General features: G+C 41.4%; 1 protein-coding gene and 1 long non-coding RNA gene across 2 annotated transcripts in view; one reads left to right on the top strand and one right to left on the bottom strand.

Annotated features, from left to right (window-relative positions):
- Positions 1-8,912, bottom strand: part of LOC130453652 (uncharacterized) — a 37,912-nt gene extending 29,000 nt beyond the window's left edge. The window contains exon 1 of the long non-coding RNA XR_008911111.1: positions 8,715-8,912. This is a non-coding gene — a long non-coding RNA (uncharacterized LOC130453652). The remainder of the gene's footprint in view (positions 1-8,714) is intronic.
- The window catches only part of DRD3 (dopamine receptor D3), a 70,549-nt gene that overhangs the window by 12,372 nt on the left and 36,743 nt on the right, over positions 1-21,434 (top strand). The window contains exon 3 of the mRNA XM_001368407.4: positions 12,033-12,145. Coding sequence (XP_001368444.1) covers positions 12,033-12,145 — 113 coding nt within the window. The remainder of the gene's footprint in view (positions 1-12,032; positions 12,146-21,434) is intronic.

Below are 21,434 nucleotides of genomic sequence, written 5' to 3'. Positions count from 1 at the left end.
ACAGGGCCAGACCCTCTTCTCTATGCCCCTTCCCCACCAACCACACAAAATAGCACAGCCACTAGGGAATACTTCTTGGTAGAAATATTTGTTTGTTTTCTAAAGTATTTTCTCTTAGTGTGTGAAATGAAATAAGTCCAAAGGTTATCAAGACAAAATATCCATTCTATAAGAGAGAAATCAGGGTGCAGTCACCTATTCAAGGAACAGATACTCTTCCTGGCAAAACATATAATTACTAGGGAGATTTCCCCCCCCCCCCAAACACCATAACATACTATCATTATTTCCTCTTGGCAGTTTGTGTCATTTTCATAAAGAAATGTCCAATGGAGGATCACAATGATGCTATGATTAAGAGAAATTAAGATTCATCAAATTAATATCTCAGCTGATATTAATAGTGAGGGTGACAGTTAATTATGTATGACATATCACAGGAGAGCAAAAGCTCAAACATAAAGACTACCTTATGTTAGTACTAATATTAAAGAATGGCTGAGAACTAAAATTAGGCATTTGATCTCAAGAGGGCAAAGACAAAGGGAAGAAAAGGAAATGGAAAAAATAGAAGAAAAGACAATTAAATAGGCTGGACAAGAGTAGCGCTTGTGTTTAATGGAAGGTAATCATTTGCCTAATTTTAATTTCATTTTACCACATTATTTTCAGAAGTTTTATATTCAGACTATAACCATGTTGGAGGGTGGAAGGGGGAGATTTTTGGGCTTCCTCAGAAATATATGTAGTAGGGGGGTAGCTAGATGGCCCAGAAGATAGAGAGCTAGGCCTGGATTTGGGAGGCCTTGAGTTCAAATCTAGCCTCAGATACTTCCTAGATGTGTGACAAATCACTGGGCAAGTCACTTAAACACATTTGCCTAGGCCTTGACCTTTTGTCTCAGAGTTGTCACTAGAACAGAAAAGGAAGGAAGGAAGGAAGGAAGGAAGGAAGGAAGGAAGGAAGGAAGGAAGGAAGGAAGGAAGGAAGGAAGGAAGGAAGGAAGGAAGGAAGGAAGGAAGGAAGGAAGGAAGGAAGGAAGGAAGGAAGGAAGGAAGGAAGGAAGGAAGGAAGGAAGGAAGGAATTGCTACCATTCACATCTAACAAACTGTTTCTGGCTATCCTTGAAGAAGCCAAACATTTCCAAGCAAGGACTTTTAATCATTTTTTTGATGGACTCCTTTTGTGAAGGTGTGATGGTGAAGCCTATAGATCTTTCCTTGGAATATTTTTTTAATTCCTAATTGGAAAAAAAATGTTCCATTTCAGTTAGAAGTTCCTGATAATTAAAATATAGCTTTTCCCCATCCAAGTGTAGAGACCTCTTGAAAGCTATCCTTGGATCCCCTTCAGCCCTAAGGTAAGACCCTGTTCCCAAGGCTGAGTAGGCTAGAAGGGTGGGCAGAATGTGCTTCATTCCCCTTGAAATGAAATGATGGTTTTTCTTTCCTCAGGGAAAAGACACTTAGTCCCCCCCTTGACTCTACCTCCTGCTGACTTTCTTTGGGCTTCTATAACTGATCTTCTAGTCCTCCATCAAACCCTCACAAGTTGGAACACTGTCACAGCTTGAGATGGGTTTGACCGTCTAGCCACATTAAGAATCTATGATTTCACTTCCTAGCATGTAGTATGTCCTTACTCTTCTTTCCATTGAGTGCCAGCACAAGCTTATAGACAATTGTTTCTTTTGAAGGAATGTAAAATTTTGTTCAATTTTTTTTTAAGTCTTAAGTATAATCACTGACCTGGAGTAGTGGAAGGAGTAGTAGTTATGGAATTAGAAGCCTGGTATATGAATCCTACCTCTGTTACTTGCTATCTATGATCCTAGGATCATAGAATTGAAAGGGACATTTTGAAGGTAATCTAATCCAACTCCCCTCATTTTACAGGTAATACATTTGAGAAACAGAGAGGTCAAGTGACTTAACAAGAGTCACACAGCTAGTAGGACTACTTGATTCTAAATCCAGTGTACTATCTACTGTGCCACAGTTGAACAAGTGATTTTCTAGGTTGAGGTCTAGGTCTAAGTTTCCTCAAATGATTTTCTGATTTTTCTACCTTACTCAGTCTTGGGAACTAGAGATACAAGAGACCCGTGAATGGGTTTCAACTGGACTTGATTGAGGAGGAAAAGTTACATTTTAATTTTCAATGACTTCTAAAATAAGGTAATTGAACCAGAAGACCTACAAGGTCTAAAATAAATCTATGATCCTATGCTCCTATGATTCCCCCACACACACTTTTATTAACCCTTATCTTCTGACTTAGAATAAATAGTAAGTATTAGTTTCAAGATAGATGAACTGCCAGGGAAAGGGGAGGGAAAGAACATGAATCATATAACCATGGGAAAATATTCTTAATTAATTAATTAATTTTTAAAAGGTAGAAGGGCTACCCCAATCCCTTTTCTCTCTATCACCCAGAAGAACTCTTAATACATTAGTGAGCTATGCTTTTTGCACTTGGAAAAACATGCTGTGTTCTTAGAGGTTCAGCAATTATCAACATGTAGCAAAGTAAATCTGTGATGGAATAAAGTATACTGTAGGTAGACATTTGGTACATGGCCTCCTGGACCCTTAGTTAAGGCTATGTAACATCCACTCTCATCACAGAGTCTGAGGCTCAGCATGGGCTCATGCCAAACAAAGTATTGAGTTGAGAGTCAAGAAATGTTCAACTTCACTATTAATGCTAAATGATCTTGACCCTCTCCCTTAGCCTCATTTTCCATGGTAGGCTATACACCTTAAGGAGACAGGAAGACAGTTCTTAGGAGAGGCACCAAAAGCAACGTGTCCGAGAGAATTGTAAGACATTTGTGCTTCCTGATAATGAAATTATGTAAATATCTGGAAAGAAGAAGACCAGATCTTTGCCGGAAAGGGAACCAAATGGAAAGATGGCAATGAAGTAATGTTGATTGTGGAGAGGGTATAACCAAGATGTGACTACACTCATAAGGAAAGTATTCTTCTAAGCCAAAGTAACCACAATAAGTCTTTGAACAACAAGTTCAAAGACTCATGAGAATTGCTTGGGGAGAAATATGGTCCAACAAGGGGATATTTTCATTTAGAGGCATCTATTTTCTTTCTTCTTCTTTTTACTCCCACTTCTTCCCATGGAAGACTAGCTCCACTCTTCCAAACTAAAGGTATTATGGGTGTCTTGGTTCTTTGAGGAGTTGCCAGAAACCCATTTTATTTGTATTAAAATTACTTCAGAGTTCAGAGAAAAGCTAAGTAGAAATCTGTGGTCTAAAATATTTCAGAGAAAGTCAGCCTAAGAAGAGGTGAGGTGCTCTCACTAATTAAATTTTGATGACAAAAGTATCTGTTGAAGAAACTGAAAGGAATGCACAGATAATTCATTCACCAACATAAATTTTGAAAAGACATGGAAGAAGGAACCAGTGACTGAGGATGAATACAAAAAAGTGGCACAGTCCTATAAAAAGAGCATCAGAATTTCTAAAGGTCAAAATGAACTCACTAATATTCAATGTTAATATCAAAGTAGATTTCTATTGCTAAGAAAAAGAGAAAAATTAATAAAGGCACAGAGTAAATATATTCATAGTAGATGTGAGATATAAGGAAAGAAGGTAGAAATACTCAACTCTTTTTCTGTTACTCTTTTCCATACCATACAATAAGGATAGTGCAAACACTATAAAGGGGAAAATAATAACCTAAAATAAATGGGGAGATGGTAAAAGAATACTTATGTGCCTTCATTGAGGTTCAACTTGCTACAGGGCAAATGACATTTCAAGATGCTGAAAGAGTTGATATATGTGATTACTGTAATGTTGTTGGTTATCTTTTTAAAAATACATGGACTAGGAGGGGTGTTGTAGAACTGAGGATAGAGCAATGTCCCAATTTAAAAAGCAAAAAAAAAAAGCAAGAGGAAGGAATCTTCAAACTTTAAAAGTTGATGAGCTTAACCTTGATTCCTGACAAAATTACAAAATTCATTGTTAAGGGAGAGGTTTATTAGTAAAGGAAGTGATGATTATTAAGAGCACTTATAGGCTCAATAAAACCACAACATTCCAGATTAGCTTAATTTCCTTGTTTAACAGGGTTATTAGAGTGGTAGATTAAGGTATACACCCTGCATCCCTGGATTTCAACAAGACACATGGCAAAATTCTTCATGATATCCTTGTGGACAAGATGAAGATGCTGTTATGTGGATTTGGAATGACTTAGATGACCAGAACTGAAAAGTAATTACCGAACTAATATCATCTCCAAAGGTGATCATTAATGGAATTTGCCCAGGATCCATCCTTGACCCTATTCTGTTCAAGATTTTTATCAATGAATACATGCTTATCACATTTGCAGGTGATCTAAAGTTAGATGGATGAAGCTAAAATATTCAGTAAAAGAATCAGGATTTTTAAAAACAACAACAATAAAACCTCAACAGATGAAAGCAGTGGACCAGATCTCTTAGGATTAAATTTAAAAGGCACAAATATGCAGTCATATGTGTACGGAAAATCAGTTAAAAATACAGGCTAGTGGAAATGTGACTAGATGACTTCATTTGGAAAAAGAATCAGTGGTTTCAGGGGACCACAGTTGCAATGGGAGGAAGGAAGGAAGGAAGGAAGGAAGGAAGGAAGGAAGGAAGGAAGGAAGGAAGGAAGGAAGGAAGGAAGGAAGGAAGGAAGGAAGGAAGGAAGGAAGGAAGGAAGGAAGGAAGGAAGGAAGGAAGGAAGGAAGGAAGGAAGGAAGGAAGGAAGGAAGGAAGGAAGGAAGGAAGGAAAGAAGGGAGGGAGGGAGGGAGGGAGGAAGGGAGGAAGGAATGGAGGGAAGGAGGAAGGAATGGATGGAGGGAGGGAGGAGGAGGAGGGCCAGAGCAGGGGGCTACTATCCAGGATACTGTGGGAGTTATCAATTAAACTATCAAATGGGAGACAGCTGGGAATGGGGACAGGAGGGCCAAAAAGAGAGAACAGAGAAAGAGATAGAAGATCATAAATGGGCTTAATTAGTTCCCAATTTACATAAGGTTTCCCTCTACTACAGTATCCAGCTGCTTCATCAAGATAAGCAGAGTGTACAGGGGGTTTCGGCATGTACATTTCCACAGGCTCCATCCCCAAGAAGGCCACTATTTGGAAGGCGCTTGCCTTGGGTGTCCCTTTAATTCATCCGCAGTGTTTTCTCAAGTACACTCCTCTGTACCACACCAAAGAATTCTGTCTCAAATTCTCTCTCCCAAGCTTTTAATTTCCTGCTTTACAGACTGCAGTCTGTTTGGGGCTCTTTCTCCAAGCACAAACATCCAATTTTGTTCCACTCTGTTAAGCTCCTTTTGTGATGTCTAATGCACTCATATTAAGACAGAAAAGGAGAGTAAGCAGCTAGGAGAACACTAAGAATGCTGAACTAAGAGGGGCTGGGAGTTATGGAACGGAGGAGGGGATGATCAGAGGCAGTACTTGAGAGAACACTGAAGCTGGGGTCAGGACACCTGGGTTCAGAACCTGCCTCAGTCAACTCACTAGTTATGTGATCATTAAACCTCGGTGCCTCTATTTCCTCAGCTGTAAAATGGGAATAATAACAGTTGTACTCTCTTATCTCCAAGGGGGTATTGTGAGGAAAGTGCTTTTATAAACGTTCAAGTGTTTTAGAGATGGGAGTCGTTAGTCTGTTTGAAAGTAAAACTGGAACGTTGAAGAGAGGCGGCTGAATGCTGCCCCGGGTGGGGGGAAAGGGGAATAGAGATGGAAAGAATGAAACCAATTTGCCCCTGAAGAAATAATCTGAGTCTGGGAGTTAGGATGGGAAGGCAAGATTTGGAGAGATAGAAAGGACACCTGAGGGTAGGTGATGACGGTGAAAACGGAGACAATAAAGGTGCCCTCTTGCCTTCGATCCCCAAGGTTTGTTTACCTCTGCCTAAAGGGAGAAAACAGACCAGCTGGAGGGAAGGCAATTTAAAACCTCCCAGAAGATAAAGAAAATGGGAGCTCCTCACAATGGTCTTAAGTAACTGTGAATAAATATGTACTCAGAGAAGGTTAGAGCTGGAAAGGAATTTAGAGATAATCTAATTCAATGCCCCAATTTGGGAAATAAGGAATCTGAGACGGGGAGAGTTTAGCATTTGTTTAAAAACTGCCGTCTGGCGAAGTAAAAAGAACCTTGGATTTAGAATCGAAGAGGCGGGTTCAAATTCCACCTCTCTCTGGTACTAATTGTGTCACCCTAGGCAAATCACTTCTGGAGCCTCAATGGCTTCATCTGTAAAAGGAGAAGTGGAACTAGAAGACCTCCCTGGTCCTCTCTAGCTCTAAATCTAGGATCAGTTTGTTCTCCACACTTTCTCCTCCCCTCCAAAATTAATGTAGCATTTTTAAAATACAGGGAAGGATTTACGTGAGATCCCCTAGTGGGAGGACTGGAGGAGGTGACTCCCTCCAAGGAGTTCCGGCCCGGGACTCCTGCAGATCTAGATATCGTGCTCCGCCCGGGAGTCTCACCAAGTTCTTCTCACATTCTCCCTTAAAGCTTAGGTTTGTCTAGGCTTCCCCCAAAAGATATTAACATGGTCCCCTCTGGAAAGGCACTCGAAGTAGTGGGTGAGAGTGGGGTGGGGTGGGGGGCCGGCACTCAACACAGTTTAACAAGCTGTAATTTTGTGGGAATTAGGAATTGCACTTTCTCATTGGATCAGCATAATTCATTTAGTCAGAAGCACGGGTATCAATCATTCTTCTATCCAACCCATCCATCAGGGAGCATCCTCTCGGAGAAAGCCTTCTCGCCCTACTCATCACCTAAGAACGCCAGACCCCTCCGCCTTAGGAGGAATCCAGCGTGGCTAATGGCATCTTTCTCGGGCTTTGTGCTCAGGAAAAGAAATGCCAATCAGAAGATAGCTACAGGTCTGAAATCTAGTTTTAGGCTCATCTAGGCATGTATGTGCACTTTCTGCCCTATTTAAGAAGGCACCAGTGCGGATGGAAGAGGAGAAATACCTCCTCCCCACCTCAGTGGAAGGCGAAAGGGGAGACCCCAGAAGAGTACTCATCTCCTTGACAAAAGGGGTGGGGGGTGGTAATAAGATTATCTCTCCGAGCTCTTAAAGACTCCGGAATAAGACCACTCTTCATGGCTCTAGGACCATGCAAGTCTCCCTCGTTGTCACAAAGGCCAAAGGACCAACCAAGGCACTAAGCCAAAGCACTGGCAGAAAGGTTCTCAGCTTCTTCATCCCTTTTACACTCGAACTAGAAGCTATGAAAGGCCAAGAGAGGCTGAAGCTGGAGACAGAAGCCCTAAACTGGAATATCATTGTTCTAGTTAACTCACCTGTGACTTTGTTGTGACCTCGGCCAACCTCTGACCCTGAACTTTCTAGATCTCTAAAATGAAAAGAAATAGGCTAAATCATCGTCCCTAAGGCCTCTTCCACTCTCAGTTCTAGGATCCTATCCGGAAGATCTCCAGATGGAATAAACACGTCTCCACTATAGATTATTTAAACCCAGCCTTCCTGAAGTTTTTGGCTAAGAGAGCCAAACCCCCTTCAGCTGTGTGTATTGTAGACCACAAATTTACTTCTGGGTCCCTCAAGATATTTGTCTGCTTCTGCCTTCTGTATAGCCAAAGGGAGTTAGTCACTCATTAGCAAGTGAGAATAACACCTGAATAATACCACCTGGCTGTGTTTGTCTATGCTTCCAAAGTGAGTTGTTCATTAGCGTTTCGGAGACACTCCTGAATAGCACCTCAAAGAGATGTGTACCAATCCGATTTTCTGTTTCTTTTAAGAGGCATGGATTCATAAAGACATTCTTTCTCTAATGCAATCACAATACCAAGCTTTGAATTTTATAAAACGCACAGGCACATAGCTACTAGAGAAAAGGGATGCAATGTTCCAAGTGTCTGACCTCTGTTCTTCTGATTGATGAGTGTGGAAGATCCCTTCCCACGGAAAACTACCCCCCAACATTCTAACAATTTAGATTAGGAACTTAACATTTTTCTTCTTAAAATGCAAATGTCCCAGAGAAGACAAAACCAAGCATACCTCCATGTCAATGGCTTTCATCAAATAGCCAAAGAGTTGTTCTTTCACTGCCTCCCCATGGTTCCTAAGAGAGAGGACATTTCTGAGGAGATTACTCTGTGCTGAGACAGCCAGAGGGCAAAAATAAAGGTTCTGGGAATCTGGTTTAGGACTGGGGACAGGATCGGAAATCAAGAGAAGGCTGGAGAAGGAGGATGGGAGAGCCTCAAAGATAAACTTCACCCTTCCGAAAGGCAGAGGAGAGTTCAAATTCTACCTCTCTAATCCATGCTACCTGTGCCAACTTGGGGGCATGGCTTCAAGCCTCAGTTTCCTCATCTGTAAAATGAGAATGTTGAGACCTGTAGTCACTGCCTACTTCCCCAGGTCCCCTGTGAGGATCAAATGAGGGCTCATAAGTAAATTGTTTGGCAAGCTTTAAGTCTCTAGAGAAATATCATTTGTTATTACTATTATAACTGCTGCCATTTTGTCTGCTGGGTGGCCAGTGATGCCACTTAAAATAATCTCCCATGTTTGTTGCCTTTGCTTCCAGTGCTGTACAGTGAAAATACAGCTCTTTCTCCAGCAAGGAGACTGTAAGGTCTCCCCCCCAGAACTCTTATTATCTAGCAGATTCTTCTGCCTTACTTGCCTCGTTTTTTCCTCCATCTTCTTTCTTTGTCGGATACTTCTAGGCTGTATCATCCACTGGCAAATTAAGAAACAGGCTTTTAATCTTCTCCATAGAGTTTGCTCTCATTTCAAATAAATTCAACATGCAGGATTTTGAGCTTATAGAACCAATAAACTAAAGAACAAGTTTTAAAAATTTAAAACCAATTCATTATACATGAGCGGAAGTTTGAAAGTTACAGAAGTTCCAAGATATGGCATATGAGACAGTGACATCTACTGGTCAAGCACGAAACTGTATTTCATTTTTAGCAGCACAAAAACAAAACAAAACAAAAAGAAACTCCTATTTTACCCAGGCAGGTGAGGGAGAAGGAAAGTGGATAATGGCCAAAGGGGGCGGAGATTTTTCAATGAAGAGAATGCTACAAAGGAAAAATACAGCTAATGGAAACTGATTTTCTTTATGTGAATGATGGATGAAATTGACCTCAAAGGGTAGTACAGTAGAGTCCAAAGACAGGAGTTCAGATCCTGTCTCTGAGAACCTGGGCCAATCATTCAGCCTCCATAGGACTGCAGTTTCTTCATCTGTAAAATGGGACCATTGGTCTAGATGGCATCTGAGGTCTCTTCTAGAGTTATGATTGTTAGTTAGGACCATATCTCATGACCCTCCTAGGATCTTAATGGCCCATGGATTCTTTTTGCTTTTTCTCCTAACAATTTTCCTGATTTCCCATCTGTATCTGGGGAAATATTCTATAACTTTCCCAAATCAACGCTCCTGTACTTTTTTAAATATATAATTAATATAATTAATAATTTCAACCTCCTTCTCTCCCATATGTTTGAGGTTTTTATTGTTCAGTTCAGTCGTTTTTCAGTCATGTCTGTCTCTTTGTGACCCCATTTGGGGTTTTCTTGGGAGAGATATTGAAGTGGTTTGTCATTCCCTTCTCCTGATAATTTTACATATGAGGAAACTAAGGCAAAGAGGGCTAAGTGACTTGATCAGATTTGAACTCAGGAAGATCAAAATTCTTGCCTCGAGACCCTGCCAGATTTAAAGCTAGCAGCCCAATTTAGAGGTTAGAAACCATTAAATCTAACCTTTGATTTTGCAGATGCAGAAACTGAGAGAGTTTTTCCCCCTATAATAATGCTAATTTCTATTTACATAATGTTTTAAGGTTTGGAAAATACCTCTTTCACAGAACTTGTAGGTAGATAACGTGTTATTATTCCCATTTTACAGATTGAAAAACTGTATCTGAGAGATTAAGTGATTTATTTATAATCATTCAGATTTTGAGCAGTATTTGACTGTTCACAGTCTGAACACCTATTTCTACTTGAGAGGCAGCATGCGTGACTTAAGCAGAGTGACTTAGCCCAATGCCTCGTATGCAGTAGAGGTTTAATAAATGTTTATTGACCAGCTGGATAGGAAGATTTGAGTTTGAATCCTGTCTCAGACCTCATTGGGCCTTAGTTACCTCATCTCTAAAATGGGGAGGGGAGGGGGTGGATTCCATGATCTTTAAGCTCCCTTCCAGCTCTCAGTCTATGATCGAATGATCTGTCTGATACTATGACTTGATGACCCATTGTCCAAAGCTCAAGCCATGTAAACCAGCCTGCCCCCCAATTCTATGAATGCTTGTTAAATGAATAAGTGGATATAGTCCAGAGCATTCCATTCCATCACCTTTATCTTCTCCTCTGAAAGATGTCAAGCAAGTCTTTTCATAGGAAAATTCCTCTTCCAACTCAATCAAGTAAGAGGGGGGCACTGGGGTTAAAAGGCAAAAGCAAAACAATCCCTCCCCTCAAAGAGTTTAAAGTTCATTTTTATAATAGAGGCAATGGGAGAACTCAAAACAATTCAGCAGGCAGGTGGAAAGCCTCTCCTATTACTCAATCAACAAGCGTATATTGGGCATTGACTAGGTCCTAGGCACTGTGCTCAGCTAAGGATTCCAGTTCTTGCTTTCCCAGTAACTCTTCCTTTTAAATATTCCCCTGAGCTCAGGAGCAATTGGATTAGATAAGGTCTGAGGGCGGTCCCTTCCAACTGGAGGATTCTCTAACTGCAGCTATGGGTACCAGCTGCAGCTAATGACTAATGAGGATGAGAAGGGAAGGGGACAGTCACAGAGTGCTCACTGAGGCCATGCCTCCCCTAAGTGGAGTAGCCAGCTCTCCAGGGCATGAGAACTAAGGAACCAAAGAATGTGACTTAGACTTAGACTATAAGAGAAACTCCCCTGCTCAGATTTTTGGGTTTATCTAAACGGAGTACAGAGAAAATAAATAACCAGCGTCAGTGGAAGAATGCAAATTCAATTGCTTAAATTCTTGCCATTTTAATAAGGGTTATGAAGGGCCATCTGACAGGGATGGGAACACTTGTATAAATAGATGAGGTCCCTCTCATCCTCAGTAGGTCCATGGGAATTCAAACCAGTGACCCAGAGAGGTGAAGGAGCTGTATTCATTCCCCCAACCAGTCAGCCTCCCAGCCTGCTTTTAGAGAAGCAATATAGGACGACCTGCCTGTGTTCAAATCCTGCTTCTGACATTCACCATGATGCCCTGGGCAAGTCACTACAGGGCTGCTTCCTTATTTATAAAAAGAGGGAGTTGGACTAGATGGTCAATAAGATCCTCTCTGGCTTTGATCTATGCTCTCGGCTATTTAGCATTTAGGGCTGGAGGTACACTGTGCAAAGAAGTGACCACAAACTCATGAGGCAACTTAATGAATTCATCTTCAGGATACAGCCCAGCTATAAAATTGAAGTCTAGAGGGGCAGCTAGGTAGCACAGTGGATAGAGTGCCAGGCCTGAAGATGGGAGGTCCTGAATTCAAATATGCCACCTCAGATACATCCTTCCTGTGTGACCTTGAGCAAGTCACTTAACCCCCATTGCCTAGCCCTTATCTCTCTTCTGCCTTAGAACCAAAACATAGTACAGATTCTAAGACAGAAAGAAGGTAAGTGTTTAAAAAAACCCTACTTAGGGTGAGAGAAATCACTCCCAGTTTCTGTCCCAACTGGCTCTGGTTTCTTTGCCTGGCTTTGTATTCCTGGGAATTCAATGACAGAGAATTGTACTGGAGAGAAACCTTATAAATATAGGCTTTGCCTTATTATGTAGAAGACATTTAATAAAAACTTGTTGGGTTGTATTGGATTAAAAGGCTTCACCATGTAGAGTCCTGACATATTCTGTTGGGTCTCATGGGAGATCCAGTTTATTCCGGTATATTGTTGCTCTCTAACTTGGGGGGCGGGGGGACTGACATCCTTTATTACTGATGCCTAGGTGACTGGAGGAGTATGGAATTTCAGCCGAATTTGCTGTGATATTTTTGTTACCCTGGATGTCATGATGTGTACTGCCAGCATTCTAAACCTCTGTGCCATAAGCATCGACAGGTAGGACTGGGGATCCCCTTGGTATAGAAGAAGGACCCTGAAAGGAGGGGAAAGAAGTCCAGGGGAGGGGAGGGCTGATCTGTGGCATCTGCCAATGTAGTAGGAGGCAACCTCTCGCTCTGGTGCCACTGAGTGGCACTCAAGGCAATAAATGGATCACTATGCCTTCTCTTTTTTTGTACATCTTTTTCATCTCTCTCCTCTCTTTTCCCCTTTCTTCTCTTCCCCCTCCTTGTTTTCATCTTCCTCTTCTTTCTCTTCCTCCTACCCTTTTTTCTCTTTTCTTTTCTCTTCTTCTGTCTCTTTCTTTCCCTCTATCCATCTTTTTTTTGAATTTTTTTATTTAATTTTATTTTTTTTGGTTACAATACTCACTTTATTTCCTTCCCTCCCCTCCATCCCCCCCCTTCCCGCAGCTGACGTGCAATTTCATTGGGTGTTTCTTGTGTCCTTGATCAGAACTTATTTCAATGATGTTGTTTGCACTAAGATGTTCATTTCCTCTATCCATCTTTTTGTCTCTGTGTCTCCCTACCTTCTCTCTGCCCTTATCTGTCGATCTCTATCCCTCTAACTCCTCTGAGTTGTCTCTTCTGTCCTGCTGTTGTGGGGGGGACTTGAGGTGAATCTTTGGGTTCGAGACAGGTTACCCTTTGCAAGACTCCATAACTTAGCTTAGAAATAAAAAGAGAAATTTATTAATTTGGTATTCATGTTGAATTGGCTGGGAGGACAGTGTAGGTGGAGCACTGCCTCCTAGAGGGTTTGGATTCCAGCCTTCTTATCCCCTTTTGACAGGTGCTAGCTACATGACTAGAGAAATGTTGACAATGGTATGAGGTTAGGCAGAAGTGGGGGATGTTTGTTTCCTGACTGGGGCTAGAGTGATTGATGTTTTTGTGTCCAAAAGACACAGGGGGTGACCTGCATGGTTTAGGGGGCCAGTAGATGTCCTAGATTACAACCCAGTGGTATCAAAGCATAGCTGGAAGGTATATCTCTGTGTCCATCTCAAAATCTAGGGGAGAATCCAAGGGGAATATTTCTCTCAAGGGGTTTTCCTTAGCATGAGTCTCTGATGCTGGGTCACCTTTTCCTCGGCATTAACAAGAATGCAAGGAAGGAAAGGAATTTTCCTGCTTTCTGTTTGACCTGAAACACTTTTAGAGTTTGGAGGGTCTCATCCCATTGCCATTGTGTGTAATGGACAAGGTATATAATTTCCCCACCTTCTCCGAGTGCTAGTGACTTCCATTGCTCTTATTCTTGTTTCTCTTCTCTTGCTTCCTCCTTTTCCCTTCTCTCATATTTTTTTCATTTTTTTCTTCTGCTGGTGCCCTGGGCTCCCTAGTCCTATTCCCCTTCCATATTCCGTGTTCCACTCCCTCTGCCCAGCACACCTTTAAGGTGCTTGCCAAGTCTTCATCAATGATCTCGTGATCCTATAGGGACTCACCTAGGAAGCAGTAGTGGGTACATCAACTCTCAAAATGGAACCTTCATGGAATAAGAATAAGATTCTAGCAACAGGTGTTGTTGTAACACATTGCCTGATCACTAAGCATAGAAAGCCTGGAAGAGAACCATGGGTTCACCCTACACCATTGACTGTATCCCGTCAATTCAATAGAGAACTCTAAGCTTGATTTAGACAAACAGTAAACTGAGCCACATTCATTCCATGTTTGGGTGTAACATGGAGTCTGCACCTGAAGGAGTAGAGATAATGAAAAGGGAAGGAGGAAAGTAAGCAGTGGATGTAACAGAGGAAAAGAGAGGGAGCTTGGGGAAGCAAAGAATCTCTGTGCTGGCATTAGACAAAGGTAATTTCATTTTTTTTTCTAAGTGACTGGAGTGTTCCAGAGATCACAGGGACTCCCCTTAGCTTCCTTTCCCATCAGAAGGCAGCAATGGGTATAGTAGAAAGGGCAGTGGATTTGCCCAAAGAACTTGGATTTGAGTCCTGATTCTGTGCGAACAAGTACCCTCATGTCTCTAGACTTGTGTCCTCAACTCTGAAATGAGGGTATTGGACCAGATGGCTCTAAGGTCCTTTCCAGTTCTGGCGCCATGATCCTATTAACTTACATAGATGCGGAGCTGGAAGGGACCTGGGAGGCCACCTAGTCTAACCCCCTCATTTTATTGTTGTGGAAACTGACACCCAAGGAGGGAGTCACTTGCCTTAGGTCGCCCAGGTAGTAAGTGACAGGTCCCAGTAAAGCACGCCGCAACCTCCCACAATGCCCTACATTGGGACTGATTCAATAGTCGTGCATGTATGTGTCAGAAAGGGTTGGCAATTTTCAGTGTAAGGGTAAATTTTTTAAAAAGGCCTTCAGGGAGCTGGAGAAAGAATGCAACTGAATTCATTCAACAGGGATTTCTTTTCCCCCAGACCTCTAAAATGGCACCCATCACACAGGCAAACCTTGAAAGTCTTTGACAAAAGGCACAAAAGAGACCAGATGAGTCACAGGCCCCTGGAATTTTTACTTTGCATCTAAATAGCACATTATATTTGTGGAGGGCTTTCCAGTGTTGGGGGGTGGGAAGGTTTCTCTCCCAACAACTCTATGAGGTAAGTTCGTGGAACTAAAGATTTATTAAGCCCCCTGTCTGACAAAACAAAACTTAGTGAAAAGCAGCCTATTCTGTGCTCTGGGGGTTCATTAAATCTAAACCGTGAGTGGAAAGCAGGCCCTTCCCAAGTTGGCAAGAATAAATTTGATTTTAACTGGCTCTGTACCTCCTGCTTCACATGCCACTCCAGACCCTCTCTCTGCCCTCAGTTAGCCACTCCCCAGATATTCAGGTAGTGGCATAGCACAGGGATGATGTGGTCAGGGGAATTATTAGGGAGAATATAAGGGAGGCCAGGAGAAAGGCCCTAGTTTAAATAGAGCATAGGTGAGTTGTGTCCACACATTCCCCACATGATCTAGGGAAAGCCTGACTGGGTGGCCCCTATCTTTGCCTTGAGGGGAGAGGAACCAGTGGTAATACTCTACATCTATGATCTCCTCAAGAGAAGAACCAATTGTAATGCTCACCCCACAGTGTGGACACACAGGTGCTATATGCATCCCACTCCTTGTGATCCCTTTGGGGGCTTTCTTGGCAAAGATATTGAAGCAATTTGCCCTTTCCTTCTCTAAATCATTTTACAGATGGGGAAGCTGAAGCGAACAGGGTTAAGTGACTTACCCAGGTCACATAGCTGGTAAATATCTGAAGTTGGATTTGAACTCAGGCCTTCTTGTCTCCAGACCTGGGACTATATCCACTAAGCCACCTAGCTGCCCACTCTATGCCTGTAGGAAGGGATAAATCATTAAGACACTCTCACCGCAGGTTTCTGAGAATCTGGCCTTGCTCAACTAGAGATCTTTCGTGGCTGGAGGCTACAAAGTTCTATTCTGATGCCACCTAATAGTAGAAGGAAAGGCAAACTTGAGTTCTTCAAGGGTAAGAGCAGTGAATTACATCCTCTCACAGGTTCTACTATGTTAGAAAGACTTTGAATACAGTTCTGGCAAGTGACTGGGTCTGCTTTTCGAGGTCAGCCTCGCTAAGTTCTCGGCCACCAATGGTGTCCACTTGGCAACGAATTATTTAGCCGTGGCAAATAGCCATGTAGCTATTTAGCAATAATAACTAATAGCAATAACCTGTAGCCACAGACCAGAATTCCCTGAGGAATAGTGAGCTCAGGTTATTGTGGAAAGGCAATGGTTTGCTGGAGATCCTAACTACATCTATTTTATCACATTCATTTAAAATCTCAATTAATGTGGCACAATCGAATGTAATGGACTTCTCTACTAGCAGCAATGCAATGACCAAGGACAATCCAGAGGAACTTATGAGAAAGAATGCTATGCACATCTAAGAAAGAACCGTGGGAGCGGAAACGCAGAAGAAAAACAAATGATTCTTCACGTAGTACAATAGAGATCTGATTAGGGTTTTAATGTTAAAGGATCACTCTACTGCAAATATGAATAACATGGAAATAGGTTTTGAACAATGATCCATGTATAACCCAGTGGAATTGCCTGTCAATTCTGGGATGGGGGAGGGATCATGAATCATATAACCATGGAAAAATATCTAAATAAATAAATTTTAAAAAGAAAAGCTCAATAACAGCAACCAGATCAGAGGGAGATACCTGGGAACTTTATTGAAACAAACAAACTAATTAATTAATTTTTAAAGCCTTACCTTCTGTCTTAGGATCAATACTAAATATTAGTTCCAAGGCAGAAGAGTGGTAAGGATCGGGTAATTGAGATGAAGCGCCAGATTTGAACTTACGGCTTCCTATTTCCAGGCCTGGCTCTCTATCCATTGAGTCACTTAACTGCCCCTAATTAAATTTTTTTAACATGTTGCCACTAAGCTGAGATCAGCAATGAAACCATTCACACAACCAGTTTCCCACCCCAAACTAGGCCTTTAGCATTTTGCTAATCAGATCCAAGTGGGGCCAATGACTGTCTTTCATATTAACACAGGTCAGTCCCAGAACTTTGCTTCAACTTGTAGAAAAAGTTTCCAAACGCAGTGAGACACTCTGCCCTCTAAACACCCCTACAGCCGAATTGATAGTGAAAACTTTCCTAGCCCTGGCAGCACTGATCCCACGGATGGGGAGGAGATGGAGGTGGATAAAAATACAGGTTACAGGTCAATAGCAGAGCCCACTATGCAGTGGGCCATGTTTGGGGCAGAGTCAACAGGCATTGATTAGGCACTGAATGTGTGCCAGGCACCATGCTAAGTGCTGGATATACAATGAAATGCAAAAAAACAGGCCCCACCATTAAGGATCTCCAAGTCTAATGGAGTAGACAACATGCAAGCAACTATGCATAAACAAAATTATAGAGAATAAACTGGAGGAAATATCAGGGGCGCTAGCACTGAGGTTGAGGTAAGGAGATTCAGTAAAGGCTTCTTGCAGAAGGTGACATTTTAATTAGAACTTGAAGGTAGCAAAAGAAGCCAATGAAGCCAGGAGGCAATCCAAACATGGGAGACAACCAGTGAAAATGTCTGGAATCAGGAGATGGAGTGTCTTGTTCAAGAAACAGCAAGGAGGGAGCACCCAGTGGATTAGGATCCTAGAGACAAGATGTCCTGGGTTCAAATCTAACCTCATACATTTCCCAGTTGTGTGACCCTGGGCAAGTCACTTAACCCCCATTGCCTAGCCCTTACCACTCTTCTGCCTTGGAACTAATATGCAGTATTGATTCTAGGAAGGAAGGAAGGAAGGAAGGAAGGAAGGAAGGAAGGAAGGAAGGAAGGAAGGAAGGAAGGAAGGAAAGAAGGAAAGAAAGAAAGAAAGAAAGAAAGAAAGAAAGAAAGAAAGAAAGAAAGAAAGAAAGAAAGAAAGAAAGAAAGAAAGAAAGAAAGAAAGAAAGAAAGAAAGAAAGAAAGAAAGAAAGAAAGAAAGAAAGAAAGAAAGAAAGAAAGAAAGAAAGAAAGAAAGAAAGAAAGAAAGAAAGAAAGAAAGAAAGAAAGAAAGAAAGAAAGAAAGAAAGAAAGAGAAAGAATTGCATTCTAGAAAGATCAATTTGAGTGAAGGACTGACTAGATTGGGGAGAGAAGAGTCCATGAGAGAAGTGATGAAGGGCTGAGCCAGGGGTGTGTCAAATGCTCCTGAGATAAAGAGAATAGACAATAGACTTCATTTTTGGTCACAGCCAGAATGCTCAGAGCCCACTAGGTTTGCTTCCTTTGCCCTTTCCTTTTAAGGCCAAGGACATCCTACTTAGCATCCTCCATCTATGCATCAGGTAAAAACTTGGGCCTGTGATCATCGTTCTCTCAAGAGGAGTCAAGCGTTGGAAAGCAGATTTCAGGAACAGGTTGAATTTCTTGGTCTGGGACTTTATAAGTCAGAGAAGACTCTTCCCAAAAGATGGATGGCATCATCTTTCTTGGCCCCCACCCCCCCCCCCCCCCAGGACAGAATAAGTCCCAGGACTTGTACTGAACTTCTCAAGCTGCACAGAAGTGCTATAATTCTGGTAGCATTATGGTGCCCTCCAATGGTCAGTTCTGGAATAGGCACTGCACACCCTCTTAAGGTTGCCAAGGGGAAGAAAATCCTTAGACAGACTGGCCTCTTATCAATCTTTCTTAAAATATAACCACACTGAACTTGTCATCTACCCACCTGATTCCACCATGACAAAAATCTCCAGCAAGTGCAGATTTTGGGATGAAGTTAGATTTGGAATTAGAGGATCTGAGTTCAAATCCTGATTCAGCTACTTACTACCTGCATAATTTGGGGCTAGTCACTTTCAAATCTACGCGGGCTTTATTTTTCTCTCCAAAATTTTTTTTTTTAATGAAAAGGGGGTGTCCTGAAAAGTAACTTCTAAGGTCCCTTGAAGCTCTAAGTCCATGGTCCGATTATACTTTCCTTTACAATCAAGGATGAAGCCACCAAAGGAGATATCTAGGATAGATGTAACTTCACTAAAGGCTAGAATAAAACAGAGCCACTGTTCAATCTCAAGCTCTCTAACAGCAGATTGAAAGCTCTTTTATAATCCCAAAATGGCAAGACACACTCTCTATTGTCAAAAATAAGGAGCATGCAGAAAGGAGAGGTGGCATTACTTCTGCACTGAAGATTCAGGGAAGAGGCGTCATGCAACCAGCACTTGAGTTCGTTTAGTACTTCCTTGAGGTCAAAGGAGGAAGCCAACAGGTTATTTCTGCCCCAAAGTAGAGCCTTCCCCCTCCTCCAATGTTTGCCCCCATACTCTTCCTCTGTGCCATGGTAAACATTATAATTCCATGGGGAAAGAAGTGAGGGAGGGTGCCAAGACCATCCCAGTTGGCTGGCAACTCTTCATGTTCCTTGGGCAGCTGCCATTATCCTACAGTTACTCTGTGTGTGTGTGTGTGTGTGTGTGTGTGTGTGTGTGTGTGTGCACGCATGTGAGTGATGAACCTCTTTAGCAGTTCTGTGAAGCCTGCAGCCCCCTTATCAGAGTCATGTTTTACAATCATTGAAAGAAAAGCTAAATTTCAGTTAGATGTTAGTGAAAGTAAAGATGTAATGATTTTCCCCTTCCAAGTATATGGACACCCCTGAAACCCAACCATAAACCTCAGGTAAAGAACCCCTGGTCTAGAACCCATGTCAAGGACAGCAAAACTGTGACTCCTTCAAAAATATCAGGGTCTTCTGAAATCAAAGCTATTCTTTGTTTCTTAGTGATTTCAAATGAGTTTAATCTTTATTAGGCTTAGTGAAACCCCTTTTCTCTGGAATTGAAGGAAGAACCAATTCTGCTACATTCTGGAGCTGAGTTTTGGCCTTTTGGTGTCCTCCTGTTTATTTTAGCGCTTGTGGCTCCATGCCTTGCCTGAGAATGAAATTTACTTGGGCACTGATGTTCTTTGGAAGGCCTGGCACCTTACAAGGCACTGAATCCAACGAGTGAGAAGCTTTCCGAAACCAGGCTAGATGCCCAAATGAATGTTGCCTCCCTTCTTTCTTTCCAAAGTCTGGTCCAATCTGAATCCCAGCTACCTACAGGACTGCATTTGGTAGCCCCCAGAGATCCCTCATCTGGGCCATGCCACCAGTGTTTCTAAAGCAAAAGATATCAAAGTGTGGTCTGGGGGTCCCCAAGACCTGTTCAGGGGATCTGCATATTCCAAGTTTTTCATAATATAAAGAAGACATTATTCATCTATTAAAATACTTTTTTTTCCCCAAGTACCTATCTGTACAAGGGGCAATTTTCTTCTTATACTTCAACTAAAATAATATATCAAGAGAGTAAGTGAAAAAGCAGATATGAAAATCCATCTCTTTAATTCCAGACAGTAAAAAGAATTTTTAAAATATATAAAACAATGTCAGCTTTTTCACAACATTTTTGTTGAGGATAATATATTTTTTCATAAAATAGATTGTTTATGTTAATATTCAATAAGGTTTATTATTAAGTGAAAGAAAAAAATATTAAAATTCATTAATTTTAATATATAATATGGTAAATATAAATAAATATAATCCACAAAAGCAAAAGTTCTTTGGGGTCTTTAATAGTTTCTAAAATTCTAAAAGGGTCCTGAGACCAATATGTTTGAGAACTGCTGATTTAGAGAATATGAGGCCTATTGAAAAACCCAGGCTGAGCAGCTAAATGACTCAGTAGATAGAGAACCAAATCTAGAGTCTAGAGAACCTGAGTTCAAACCTGCCCTCAGACACTTCCTAGATATATGACTCTGGGCAAGTTGCTTAACTCCCATTGCCTAGTCCTTCTTATGCCTTGGAACAATACACGGGAAAGAAAGAAAAAGAAAGAAAGAAAGAAAGAAAGAAAGAAAGAAAGAAAGAAAGAAAGAAAGAAAGAAAGAAAGAAAGAAAGAAAGAAAGAAAGAAAGAAAGAAAGAAAGAAAGAAAGAAAGAAAGAAAGAAAGAAAGAAAGGAAGGAAGGAAGGAAGGAAGGAAGGAAGGAAGGAAGGAAGGAAGGAAGGAAGGAAGGAAGGAAGGAAGGAAGGAAGGAAGGAAGGAAGGAAGGAAGGAAGGAAGGAAGGAAGGAAGGAAGGAAGGAAGGAAGGAAGGAAGGAAGGAAGGAAGGAAAAGAAAGAGAGAAAACCAACGCCATAGTATTTGAACACAATGTATAATCAAGATTTACATTCCCAAGTGTTGACTATAACTAAAAGTATTTTCATACAATCAAGGAAATCATTCACATAGACTCTTGGCTAGCCTTTGGCCCATCTAGCTAAGAGGGCTGCTAACAAAATGAGAGCACCAAGAAAGTTCCTGATTAGGGGAACCCAAGACAATTCAGTCAACCAATACATTGTTAAGTATTTATATGAACACCTGGGTGCTGCCATGAACTTGTTCTTGTTATTGCTTATATAAATAATAAATTATTATTATTTACTGCATGTTCATACTCATTCATACATATATATACACATACAGGTGTTAGGGTGTCAGATGACCTCCCCCCTCTTGTGATTGGGATGATCTTAGGTAAGTCACTTAACACTCTTGGGCCTCAATTTTCTTAAAATGAGGAGTTGGAGCAGATTGTCTGAGGTCCCTTCAAGCCCTAAGTCTGTGGTCCTGTGTATATATGTATGTGTTTACATTAGTTATATATGCATTCTGTGAATATATTAGGGATTTCTCTATATAACTTATAGATTATTTATAGACTAGATTTGTAACAAATACATAATAACATTTATACATGTAGGTATATACATGTGTCTATACATTAGT

The sequence above is a fragment of the Monodelphis domestica genome, chromosome 4 (assembly GCF_027887165.1).
Source record: "Monodelphis domestica isolate mMonDom1 chromosome 4, mMonDom1.pri, whole genome shotgun sequence".
Classification (NCBI taxonomy): domain Eukaryota; kingdom Metazoa; phylum Chordata; class Mammalia; order Didelphimorphia; family Didelphidae; genus Monodelphis; species Monodelphis domestica.
The sequence above is the reverse complement of the archived record's forward strand: the minus strand, read 5'-3'. Positions and strand labels throughout refer to the sequence as shown.